The sequence below is a fragment of the Corella eumyota genome, chromosome 4, assembly GCF_963082875.1.
Source record: "Corella eumyota chromosome 4, kaCorEumy4.1, whole genome shotgun sequence".
Taxonomy (NCBI): Eukaryota; Metazoa; Chordata; class Ascidiacea; order Phlebobranchia; family Corellidae; genus Corella; species Corella eumyota.
The window spans coordinates 11,274,118-11,286,819 of NC_137493.1; the positions used below are offsets into that span (position 1 = coordinate 11,274,118).

The window sequence follows — 12,702 nt, forward strand, 5'->3', positions numbered from 1 at the left end:
TACCACACATGAGGTCTTGGGTTCAATACCCACTGCTTTCATGCTGTAGCGCCCTTGAGTAAGGCGCTATAAACGATATGAACTCTTGCTGAACCAGTACTTAATTAGCAGTATAATTACTGGGCAATTATAGTCTTTATAATATCTCAAACTGCCACAGGCAACTCGAGACTGGGTCAGAGTAACTGATGTTACTCTAAGTGTAGGTTGCGCATTTCACTTTCCCACATCGAGAATAAAGATATTTACAAAAAAAATTTAAAAATATTTGTTTTTTTTTAAGTTTTTGCCCTAAATAAAAATTAAAAAAATTAACAAACCTCTGCAAGCATCGACAGCAATCGCTCGTGGTCGTTCCAACCCACTTAACAAAGTTGTCGAGTTTGTTCCATCAATGTAAACTGATCCAATTATCCTTAACGAGGCATCGGTGTATAAGACTCGTTTGTGCAACCAATCAAAATCAATCCCTGTCAAAAAAACATGTTTTTATAAAAAGTTGATTTTTTTTAAATAGAAATTAGTGATGTCACAATTGACATTTTTTGTTATTATATTTGTTATTTTCATTTAGATCGCGATAAAAAATATTTTAAAAGTCCCCATATTAAGAATAAACAAACTAACCTTCAGGAGCACTCAACCCGGTTGTAATAATATATCGAGGAGTGGGGTTAGGTGAGGATAAATCAAAATACCCAATTTTAGAGTTCGAGCCTTCATACTAAAGTTAAAAGCAGTAAAAAAGAAGTGTAAATATTAAATATTTAGAAATTAAAAATTACATTTTTTTAATAAAATGTTAAGCTTATTCAAAAAAAAAATATAAAAATGGGCATACAAAAATAACTAAAAATGTCAATTTTAATTTACTATTTAGTTTTTAGCTTAATTTAAAATTTGCAAAAATATTCAAACTTACAGTTGCAAAATAGGCCCTGTTGTCTTCAACATCGTAAGTGATTGCAATTGGAACATTAGCCGAGATAGGTTCAAATATTTGAGAATGGTCAGTAGGATCAATATGAGCTGATTCTATTGTTGAGTAAGTTGTAAACATGATATAGTCTGATGCATCTAAAATGTTAAAGCAATATTAAGTACAAACATAGGTGCCAGATATGTATCATTATATTTTAACGTTACTACAGTTCATATAACAATCATAAATAAATGTGAAATTTATTTATATATATATTTTTTATATATCTTTATCCTCAATGTGGAAAGAACGAATGCATGACCAAAACATAGAGTAACAACTGTTACCCAGACCAAGTCTCAAGTTGCCTTTGGCGGTTTGGATATTTTACAAGCTAATTGAATGCTGACTCAGCAGGAGTTCATACGGTTAATAGTCTTACCCGAAGGCGCTACAGCATGAGAGCAATGGAGATCAAATCATGAAGTGTAGCAAGTGTTCTGACAACAACAACATGCTGCCGGTTTTAATAATAGTTTTTACTAAACTAAATAACAGGCTACGAATTAACGTTTAAAAAACGATTCGCTAAAAATGAGGTTGAATTTTTAGAGCAATAATTAGGTCCAAGTCATAATCTTCGTTTTTTGATAACACTTGACGCGTTGCGTGGCGTTTTAAAATGTAACGTCTTGTTAAACAATCGTTAATAATTTTTCGCACAAAAAACGAGACATTTTTGATTACTTTAAAGCTGTGTTATGTATTTAAAAAATTACGCAATAACTAAACGAACCCGGAGGTGAAGTTTACGCATTGCCAAACATGGAAAGTTTTTGTTATTAAAAGCCCTATAGTACTACATTCACGCAGGATTATATTGGTGTAATAATAAATGTGTTAAACCGGTTAAAAATAGATCGTAACAATTCACAAATATACACGAAAGTATTATTATCGCTTGAACTTTTTTGGTTGATTCGCTAATTCTAATATATTTGTAAAAAACGATTCGCTAATTTAAAAAAACGATTCGCGTTTAGCGAATAGCGACCCGTTATTTCGTACCCTGAATAAGTAAACAAAATTTAAATACCAGTGCAAGATTGACCATCAGTTCCAATAACTCCATAAGCACAATCACAAACTTTCGAGTTATCCGGCATGGCAAAACAAAGCTGCTCACAACCACCATTGTTAGACGAACATGGACTATCCTAAGAAAACAAAAATTGAATTTTAAATCAAATATAAGTTAAAACATACAATTTAGTATGTAGTTTGGAACAAAATGTGATCAAATAATTAGAATTTACTTATTTATTTTTTTACTAGTATATTTATCCTCGTGACCTCATAACCTTAACATAAAGTAACAGAAGTTACCCTGACCAAGTTTTGAGTTGACTCTGCCAGTTTGTAATTTTAGTGATCATGATTGCCTGATATTTATTCTGTTAATTCGCATTTATAATCCTTTACTTAAGAGTGCTACAGTATGAAAGTAGTGAAAATCAAACCCAAGAACTGATGTCCCATAAACAACTCTTGCAATACATTATTATTATTATACTCTTGTAATTAGTTTGTCTACAATATTTACAAACAATATTTTTTTTTACAAAGAACAAATTGAGAAAAATACGGCAGTAATTACCCCAGTCGGTTGAATTGTAGAATCGTATATTGTGATGTCTTTCAAATCCTCTAACCCGCCTCTAATCTTCACTGGGTCATCCTGATTGGCTGGATCTTTGCTACCTCTAAAGACCTATGTGATGTCATGATCAATATTAAATTTTAAATGAAAAAATTATTTAGAGTTTAAATTTACAAAAAAATAATAAAATTTAATTTATTCAAGTAAATAAAAAAGCAAAGTTACAAGTCAAATAAAACAATCCTTACAGCTTTAAAACTTGAATCAACCCAATAAATTTTATCCATGTAAAGTGCTACACCTAGTGGTGATGGATAGTTTCGACCAGATTTTAAAATCACTCTAAAAAAGTAACAAATTAATTTAATTTCAACAACTGAACATTAAAAAACAACAACAAAAACAAGTGCCCTTTTACCTTTTTGTTAAATCCCAGGCTATCTTCTCAATGGTTGAAGCTTGGCTATCAGTCCAATATACTTCATGGTTTGAATAATCAATTGTTAAACCTTGAGGTTGTCTCATATTAGGGGGTGATACTGCTGTCATGTTTGTTCCATCTAAGAGGGTTCGAACTATTTGTGGAGTTTGACCATCATCCGCCCAATACAGGTATCTGTTAATAAACAATAATATTGTTAAAAATAGAATGGAGCTTAGTGGACAATAATTATATATAAAATATGTCTATTTTATAGGTATAAAAATAAATAAAATTGTCGTTTGTGGGGCGCAGTTAAATTATCGCAGGAAAATATTAGTTAAGAGTTGCGGCTATATTAAACCAATTAAAATTTAAACCATTGGTAGGGCAGGCTATCAAACAGTTTTAATAAAAAAAAAAAACACAAATAAAAAAAAACTGATCTAAAAATATTTTTAGTGATTATAACTATTAAGATGACTGGCAGTGTGTTGAAGTAGTTAGAAAACTTAACTTCACTACATGAAGTCTTGGGTTTGAACCCCACTGCTTCCATGCTGCAGCATCAGATAAATTATTGGAAAATTACAATCAGTTATAACTTAATCTGCTAAGGATAACTTAAAACTGGGTTAGGATAACAAATGATACTCTATGTTTACTTTTTAATAGGATTAACTGCCATGCTTCTAGGTCGTTGAGATTCGGTTTTCATAAGAACAACGCGATAAGTTCGATCATATTTTGATACTTCAATGTAAGTCTCAGTTGTGAAAACATTAGTAAAGTAAACATTCTCTGTTAAGCAAAAATATATACAATTCAGGTAAGCAAAAGAAAAAATTCATAAGTTAAAATATATATAAAAACATATAAGAGTCTGTTCAGCAAGAATATATAAATTAGGTTGTGATTTTAAAACATTAAAATCTTTATCAAATAGTAAAATCTAGTTAAATATATTTATCAGGTTAAAGAACTAAGCCAGGTAAGCCTTCCTAAACAATACACAACATGTAACTTTCGAAAATTTAGCATATAAAAAATTATTTAATTAAAAAAGCTAAACACTAGAAGCATTATCAAACCCAGAATATGTAGTCTTATTGTTAAACAAAACATAATTAATTAAGCCTGTAATATCTCACTTGCATTCACTAACACATAAAAATAAATTGTTAAAAAAAACTGGCATAATGGTGTAGCGGTCAGAACACTTGTCTTTACTATATGATGTTCTAAGTTCAATTTCCAGTGCTTTCATGCTGTAGCTTCTTGGAGTAAGAAACTATGAACGATGTTAATTCCTGCTTAGTCAACACTTAATCAGCAGCTTTTAATTAGTGTACAATTTTAATCAATAACATCCCAAAATGCCAAAGGTAACTTGAGACTGGGTTTAGGTAACTGATTTTACTTTATGATTAGGTCATGAAGTCGACCTTACAACATCAAGAATAAATAAGTAAACTCCATTTTTTTAAAAAACTCACTTGCAATCCAATCAAGAGCAAAACCTCCAATCCCCCCTTGTCCTATCCCACCTAATACATAAGCATCTTGTCCACGTCCATCATATTTCTGTCCAAACACACCAGAATAAAGTCGTGAGATAGTTCCAGTCCCAGGTATGAAAGTGTTGAAGGCAACATAACCAACAGAGTAATCGATGTCCAAGGCTGTGTTGTTCATATCTAAATAAAAATAAAATTTCCAGATTTAAAATTAATTATTTTTTGTATATTACTTATCTTTAATGTGAAAAGGTCGAACCTATGGCCTGAAAATAAAGTAGCATCAGTTACCCCTTAACAAGTTTTGAGTTTTCTTCGAAAGTTTAAAATAATTTTTATTATATTTGCCCGATAATTAATCTGCTAATTAGGTGTTGGCTTAGCTGGATTTTATATCATTTATAACATTTTACTTAAGGGCACTTTAGCATAAGAGCAGTGGGAATTGATCCCAGCACCTTATGTGGTAAAGCCAAGTGTTCTGACCACTACACCATGCTGGCGGTAATACATATTTCATCTTATAAACATAACCCTTTAAAAAATATGAACATTTAAACTTACTTGGACTTGCAATAGGTAACATGGCATCTTCATGACTGTTTTCATCTGATAAATCAAATCCACGAACAATGGTTTTTTGTGACACAACAATAAAGGAATCATGAGGTGAACAAGTTAGTCCATCAGCATTGATCTAAGAAGTTAAATAAAAGAAAGTTAAGACTTTAATCTTTTTCTTATTAAACAAAACCAACTGAACTCAATTATTTAACAAACTAAAAAGTTGGCTTAATTTAAGAACGTACAAAAATATTTTAAGGATAATGGTTAATAAGTTTTAACCAATGACATGATGTAACACATTGGGTCTAGATTAGATACCCACTATTTTCATGGTGTAGTGCCCGTTTGTAAGCCGCTAAAAACAGTTTAAACTTCCACTGAGCCAATACTTAATCGGCAGCTTAATTATTGGGCAATTATAATGAATATTATCCTAAACTTACATAGGTGATAAAAAAAGTTATATATTTAGACAAATAATCTCTGACCTTTGAACCTGTAGAACAACCACAAGATTTAAAAGTGTTTTGGGGAAAACAAAATTGTTCACATTGTCCATTGTTAATATAACAAGAATTTGGACGTCCGACTGGCCGATCAAAAATATTAAGAGAGGTTACGTCCGATATTTTGGACCGTAATACCTCTTGGTTGTTACCTTTAACAAAATGTAAGTTAATTTTTTTTCGTAAACTTTAAAAAAAAATCGTAATTAATTTAAAGTCAAATTTATGTTTCAAATTTAAAAAAAAGTTACTCAAGGGTGCTACAACACACAACATGGAAGCAGTTAGAATCAAACCAATGACCTCATATTGTAAAGCCAAATGTGTAGGTTTTAGTTTTATCAGACACAAAATTAACTGAATTTTACCATTGTTCATATCAGCCCTCTCAATGAGTTCCAGAGATAGATCAGAGTAATAAATGTAACCGGCATAAACCACTAATGCCATTGGGGTGACAACATTGTCCACGATTGTTCTGATGTCATTTCCATCAAGAGTGGCTGATCTTATCTAAAGATTAAATTGTTAAAATTAAATTAAAAGCTTTGCATTTTTAACATAAAAATAAACAATAATCTAAAAACTCTAAGGCAAATAAACTAAAACTAATTTTTGTACAATTTATTCTTGATGTAAAAAGGCTAACTTCCAAGCATAAAGTAACATTAGTTACCCCGACCTAGTTTCAGGTTGACTTTACTATGTTAAGATATTCCTAAATATATTTGGCTGATAATTAATCTGCTGATTGATTTTTTGGCAGGAGTTTGTACTGTTTATAAAACTTAACTTAAGGGTGCTATAGCATTGTAACAGTGGAGGTCAAACCTAATGTGGTTAAACAAAGTGTTCTTACCACTAAAAAAACCCTGAGTGAGGCCCTAGGTTGATCTCACCTGCTCTTATGCTGTAACACCCTTAAGTAGAGGACTTTTAACCGTATAAACCCCCGCTGAGCTATAAGATTGTTGTTGTAATATTAATTGTATATCGTATTTATTATTTACTTTTATCAATGTGCGAAAAACCAACAAAAAAAAAAAAAGAATCCCAAACTGCCAAAACCAATTCAAAACTAGGTCAGGGTAACTAATGCTACCCTATGATTAGGTTGTGAAGCTGATTTTCCCACATCGCAGATAAATAAATGCAAAAAAAATCTTAAAAAGTCTCTAAATAAATAAATAAAAAAACTCTACAAACAGCTCCATTCTTCTGGTCAGCCCAATAAATTCTGTTTGGAATATCGATAGCAATATGTTGGACTCCACTCATATCTTGAGTGATAATATTCTCGAGTTGAGTTCCATCTAAATTACATCGCGATATTTTGGCTGGAACCACATCAGCACCTCTGTCTGACCAGTACATTTTACTGCAAGTATATATTATAAAATTAAGTATGTATGTTATTTAGGAATAGACCAAGTTTAATCTGAGTAATAGAACTTAATCAAAAATTAAAAAATTGTTAGAATTCGAACTGGCCAGTTCCTTTTTGGTATAGGTTTGCAAACTCACAATTTTAGTAACTATAGCAATTTAAAATATGTTGTTTTTCAACATTAAATACGTCTAAACAATTTTGCTCCAAATTTATATTGACAGCAAAGCTATTTATTTTAAATTAAAAAAGTCATCTGTTACATTAATATTTAAATATATAAAAAAGGTCAATATATTTTGATCCAGCAAACAATGTTAAAAAAACGACAAATCCTAGTAAACAAAATATGAGCTTGAAATTAAAATAAATTTGTTGGCAATACTTAATTCTTAAAAAAAAAAATTGAAAAAACAACAAACCATAGAAATCATTTAACTAACACAAAAGTATTTACCCATTTAACGGATCAACGACTATCCCAACAGGGTTTCCAACTCCAGTTTCATTTCCAATGTTTCCAAGAATTGTTTTGCGATAAATCTGATTATAATCTCCAGGGTCTAATCTAATTACTTCAATAGATCTAATAAAATATAAAGATAAAGTTTAAGTCTTTTATATTTTACATGCATTTTAAACTAATATTCTCTTTAGATACTGTACAAAATCAAAATTATGATTTTTTTACATTAATTTTCTGCACTATATTATACTAAACAAATTTTACAAATGTTTCCAAATGACATAATTTTTAACAAACATGTAAAACAACCTTACAATTGTTGTTTAAAATTATTATTTACTATTTTTTCAATATTTGTTTATCCTTGATGTGTGATGGTTGACTTTACGACGAGTAACATCAGTTACCCTGACCCAGTCTCAAGTTGTCCTTGCAAGTTCATGATTTTATTATTCATTTAATAATTAAACTGCTGATTAAGTGTGGGCTTCGCAGGAGTTCGAACTCACTGCCATATCAAGTCTGTAGTTATATTTTTACCTTTTGCATATTTTATGTTTTAAAACTGACCATTAATGGCATTAAAATTTAAACTGTTTTACTGACCACTGGATAATAATATTTAGTTTTTTATACATTTTAACTGATATTTTTGTTAAATATTGTAATTAATTAAGATTTTTTTAACATAAATTTTTTAACATAAATTTTTTAACATAAATTTTTTAACTATCTTAAATTTAAAACAACATTAAATGTATATAATATAAAAAAATACCTTATAACCACTGTTACTCAATTTTTAATTTTAATAAATTAAAGCTACTAACTTTCCTACTGGGTTGGTGTAATACAAGTTTCTCGACATCCAATCAATAGCAATATTATGGGGTTTCCCCACAATTGAAGACGGGGCAAAATATTGACGAGAGGTCCCATTAACATGAATTCTGTTAATCTGTCCTATCTAAAAAGTTAAAATATCGTGCATTAAAAAAAGTAATGATTTTAAAATGTCTATATATAATGGATCTTAATGAAGGATATATATATATAAATATATGTTTAATTTATAGGTCCACAAAATAAATTAACAGCAAATATTGAGGTAAAAATTCATATACAGCAAATATTGAGGTAAAAATTAAAAATTTTAATTTTCTATTTTAGTATATGACATCACAAATTTAACTATGACATCACACTCACAGCTTCATCGACCCAATAAACCCAACCATCCCTGTCGTCATGTTCCACGTCCATTCCATTGTTGATGTTAGTAATAGGAACCATTTTGTCATTGTTCTGGTCCGATGGTTCGAACCCAATACCATAAATTAAACCAGGAGTGGACACCATTAGAAAAGGCTTCTAAAAGAAATAAAAAAAACTAAGTAAAATAAAAAAGTGACATTGCTTCATAAGGTCATGGGTTTAATTCCCAACGCTGCCATGTCAAAGAGGCCTAGTAATAATAACACCACTGCTAAACCAAAAAATTGATTTTCCAAAATAAACTTAAAATATTAGCAACTAATAATTTCTGGGTAAAATATTAAAAAAGTAAGGTAATAAAAATGTTTTTTTTAAATATAACATTAATGTGTCAGGTGAAAAAAAAATAAAAAAATTAATTTCCCAATTTAAAACATGTTATCAATATTAATGTTTACATCAAGATTTTAAGTATATTATGGTATGGTCACCCAACCCAGGATGGTTATAAACTAGACCAAGAAGTAGGCCTGGTATAAGGTAGCCCTAAGTTTGGCCTAGTTTTAAACACGAAACATAATACTTACGTGGCCTGGTGTGCAGGTATGTGAATCAGTAAGACTAGCACCAACTGGACAAGCACAAGAAAAAAATGGAGAAGTTGTTGATAGAAGACAGATATGGCTGCAGGGGGAGTTGTTACAGTAGTTTGTGCCTTTAATAGTAAATATTGATACATCCCATTTATTATTTATTTACTTAACAATAGTGTTATAAACTAAGTGATTCCTTAAAAAAGAGTCAAATTTTAAATTTTTTAATTTACATTTAAAATTTTTAAAAATATAGTAGAGATATAGCATTTTTCACATCATTTATTATATATTATCTTTTTTTTAAATTTTAACAAACCTATGGAATGAAAGATGTTTAACATTTATTTCAAATGCAAAATTGAACCTTAATTTTTAACTTTAAAAAAACTTATTAATAAATTAAAGCTAAGTGTTTTTTTTTAAATACGCTTATACTAACTTTTATGTCTTAAAATATTTTTGCATATTTTTATAAAACTAAAATTTAGAGACAAACAAAAGTATTAGATCAAAGATTCATCAAACTAATAAAAAATTATTTAAAAACTTAGTTAGGACATTAAATTAAAACATAGGACATTAAACTTTATAATCGTTTATAAAATGATTCTCTTATATCAGTACACGAAAACAAGAAATTTACCGTTAGGTTGTCTAGCAGGATTGTACGAATGTATATCTGTTGGCTGTGAAAGGCCTGAAATAACAATTGCATAATCATTATTTCCGTTCCATTTGTTGCACTTTGAAACAGTTGAAGTTTCTCTGTCAGTCCAGTAAAGGGTGTCCTCCAACACAGTTAAAGAGTGAGGGTGTCGTAAAATCTTGAATTACATTATATTGTATTGATATTTAAATGTAATCAAATTACAAAGTTTAACCCTATACTAGTATTTAAAAGTGTCATATATAAGAATGTTGTTAAACACTTGTCCTACATTCTTTTGACATATTTTTATTCTTGATGTGCAAAGGAAAGGGTAACATCAGTTACACCTACCCTTGAGTTGCCTTTGGCAGTTTAGAATATTATTGATTATAACTGCCCAAAAGTTTATACCGTTTATAGCACCTTGGTCAAGATTGCTACAACATAAGAGTAGTGGGGATAGAACCGAGTACCTCATGTAGTGAACCAAGTGTTCTGACCACCACACTATGCTGTTGATAAATTTAGTTGTCACCACCAAGTTTTAAACCACAACAGTACACCTTACAACTTAATCTAAAAATAATTAACCCTAATAGACTATATGTATTTGTTTAAACTGTCCAGTTTGGAAACCTTTAAAATAAAAAAACTGCTGTTTGTGGTGCGTTAGTGAATTATCGCAGGCAATTAACAGTTAAGAGTTGTCGCCATATAATGACAACTATAATGCAGCCTGTAGAGCAAGCCATTGACTAGTATAACCTACAAGCTGTCAAGTTCCACAACACTGCGCTAAAACACTTAGGAACTAAAATTTTAACTTTAACTTACCAAAGCACTTGCTAGCACAACAGTTCTATCCCCTCCTTTATAATTACATCTATGAATAAAATCCAGTTTTGCATCAGCAAAATACAGTAACTTGGTTGGGTAATCAATAGTTAATCCATTAGGCCAATAAAGTTGGTCTGATATAATTGCTTGTCTGTTTTTCCCATCCATATCGGCTCGCTCAATACGTGGATATTGACCCCAATCAGTCCAGAACACAAAATGATATCTAAAAACAAGTTTGTATTAAAATTTTGTGGTGGATTGAAAATTCCAATAAAAACCATAAATCTAAGGTAATATTTAATAATTTATACATATATTGGAGCTAAGTGGAAATTTTATTGTATATGCCCATTTTTTGGCCTACAAAATATTATCGTGGGCAAATATCGACTAAGAGTTGTGATCATTTTATGACAATTCAGTTTAATCAAATAGTGCCAATAATCGTAGAAATAATTACTTTTAACTTAAATACTTTATAAGCCTGTTTTCATCTCCACTTTTTTAGGCTTTGGACTAATTTAGTCCGAAAATAATTATGACACAGCAATAAAAATAAGGCTTTTTTGGTTCCGCATTTCAGATAATAAAGAAGTAGCATTATTATTAAATATAACTTACTGATCTCTTGGATCAAGCACTAAACCTCTGGGACTGGTAACATTCTCAGAATGAAGAATGGCTCTATGTGTCCCATCAATTCTTGCAACTTCTATGGTGCCAAGATTAGAGTCGCACCAATACAAGTTCCTTGCAACCCAATCCACTGCAACATTTTCTGTGATAGACTGACCACTGTCAAAAACCTGTAAGTAGTATTTTAGTTAACAATTTTGATATTTTTCACATAGTTTTCCTTTCCACATCGATAATAAATAAATACAAAAAAATATTTAATTGAATTTAACTTAAAAACTAATCACTTACAGAGGTCCTTCCACTTCCATTCTCAAATATTTTATACAAGCGACCATAACCAGTATCAGCGTAATATAATCTTCTTGTAATCCAATCAAAATCAGTTCCCAATATGTTTGAACTAGAGATGGGAACAGTTAGTGAGTTAGTGTCCAGGTTCATTTTGTAAAGATAATTCCTGTTTGAGATCCATAAAATTCTGGAGCCTGCAAATCAAATATATAAAGGTTAAAGGGTTTGCTTTTTGTAAAAATAAATAAAAATATCTACATTTTTACTTCTGTAAAATAGTGAACGTTAAAACTAACAGAATAAACAAAAACAGATTTGTTTTTTTTTGAAAAATTAAATATTTAAGATTTAAAGTCTTTGCATTTCTACATGAAATCCTGAATTTTATTCCCACTGCCTCATGCTATAGTGCCCTTAAGTAAGGTGCTTATAACAATAATAACTCATGCTTAGTCAACACCTATTCAGCAGAATAATTATCAAACAATAACAATCTATAGTTCTCCAAACTGCCAAAGCCGACCTTTTCACATTAAGGAAAAAGAATTGTAATAAAAACACTTATTTAAGGCCTAGAAAAATTGACAGTAAGATTCTTATAAAGATCATTTATTATTTACCTTCAGCAACCTGGCATGTTCTTCCATCCACTCCAAGAACATAACCATCATCACACTTGCAAAAGAAACTACCTTCTAAATTATCACATTCTTGACTGCAGTAATACAGCGCACATTCATCAATATCTAACAAAAATACACATTAAATATTTGTTCATCTGATGTGAAAATAAAAATATTATACAGACACTAGGCGATAGTTTAGCCTATAGTCGGCATTTTAATTGTTGTAATGTGGTTGCAATTCTTAAATATTTGCCTGTGACAGGTTATCCGAGCACCAGAACAGCAGTTTTATTTATTTTAAATAGACATACATGCATATATCTTCTACTAAACTCCATTATTTATAAATATTTTTTCATAACCAGAAGTTTTAGTTTAGATTTCGGCTTTAGCATCATTT

The 12,702-nt window shown here is 30.1% G+C and overlaps 1 protein-coding gene across 1 annotated transcript in view; it reads right to left on the reverse strand.

Moving 5' to 3' along the window:
- The window catches only part of LOC145750826 (low-density lipoprotein receptor-related protein 2-like), a 55,606-nt gene that overhangs the window by 25,516 nt on the left and 17,388 nt on the right, over positions 1 to 12,702 (reverse strand). Inside the window, exons 33-54 of the mRNA XM_082566901.1 lie at positions 12,297 to 12,422; positions 11,674 to 11,870; positions 11,368 to 11,552; positions 10,741 to 10,969; positions 9,901 to 10,081; positions 9,249 to 9,376; positions 8,656 to 8,817; positions 8,277 to 8,413; positions 7,438 to 7,566; positions 6,800 to 6,971; positions 5,962 to 6,106; positions 5,576 to 5,745; positions 5,085 to 5,217; positions 4,500 to 4,700; positions 3,669 to 3,804; positions 3,001 to 3,198; positions 2,831 to 2,924; positions 2,580 to 2,693; positions 2,019 to 2,139; positions 923 to 1,077; positions 628 to 724; positions 321 to 470 (exon numbers count right to left, since the gene is read on the reverse strand). Coding sequence (XP_082423027.1) covers positions 321 to 470; positions 628 to 724; positions 923 to 1,077; positions 2,019 to 2,139; positions 2,580 to 2,693; positions 2,831 to 2,924; positions 3,001 to 3,198; positions 3,669 to 3,804; positions 4,500 to 4,700; positions 5,085 to 5,217; positions 5,576 to 5,745; positions 5,962 to 6,106; positions 6,800 to 6,971; positions 7,438 to 7,566; positions 8,277 to 8,413; positions 8,656 to 8,817; positions 9,249 to 9,376; positions 9,901 to 10,081; positions 10,741 to 10,969; positions 11,368 to 11,552; positions 11,674 to 11,870; positions 12,297 to 12,422 — 3,360 coding nt within the window. The remainder of the gene's footprint in view (positions 1 to 320; positions 471 to 627; positions 725 to 922; positions 1,078 to 2,018; positions 2,140 to 2,579; positions 2,694 to 2,830; positions 2,925 to 3,000; positions 3,199 to 3,668; positions 3,805 to 4,499; positions 4,701 to 5,084; positions 5,218 to 5,575; positions 5,746 to 5,961; positions 6,107 to 6,799; positions 6,972 to 7,437; positions 7,567 to 8,276; positions 8,414 to 8,655; positions 8,818 to 9,248; positions 9,377 to 9,900; positions 10,082 to 10,740; positions 10,970 to 11,367; positions 11,553 to 11,673; positions 11,871 to 12,296; positions 12,423 to 12,702) is intronic.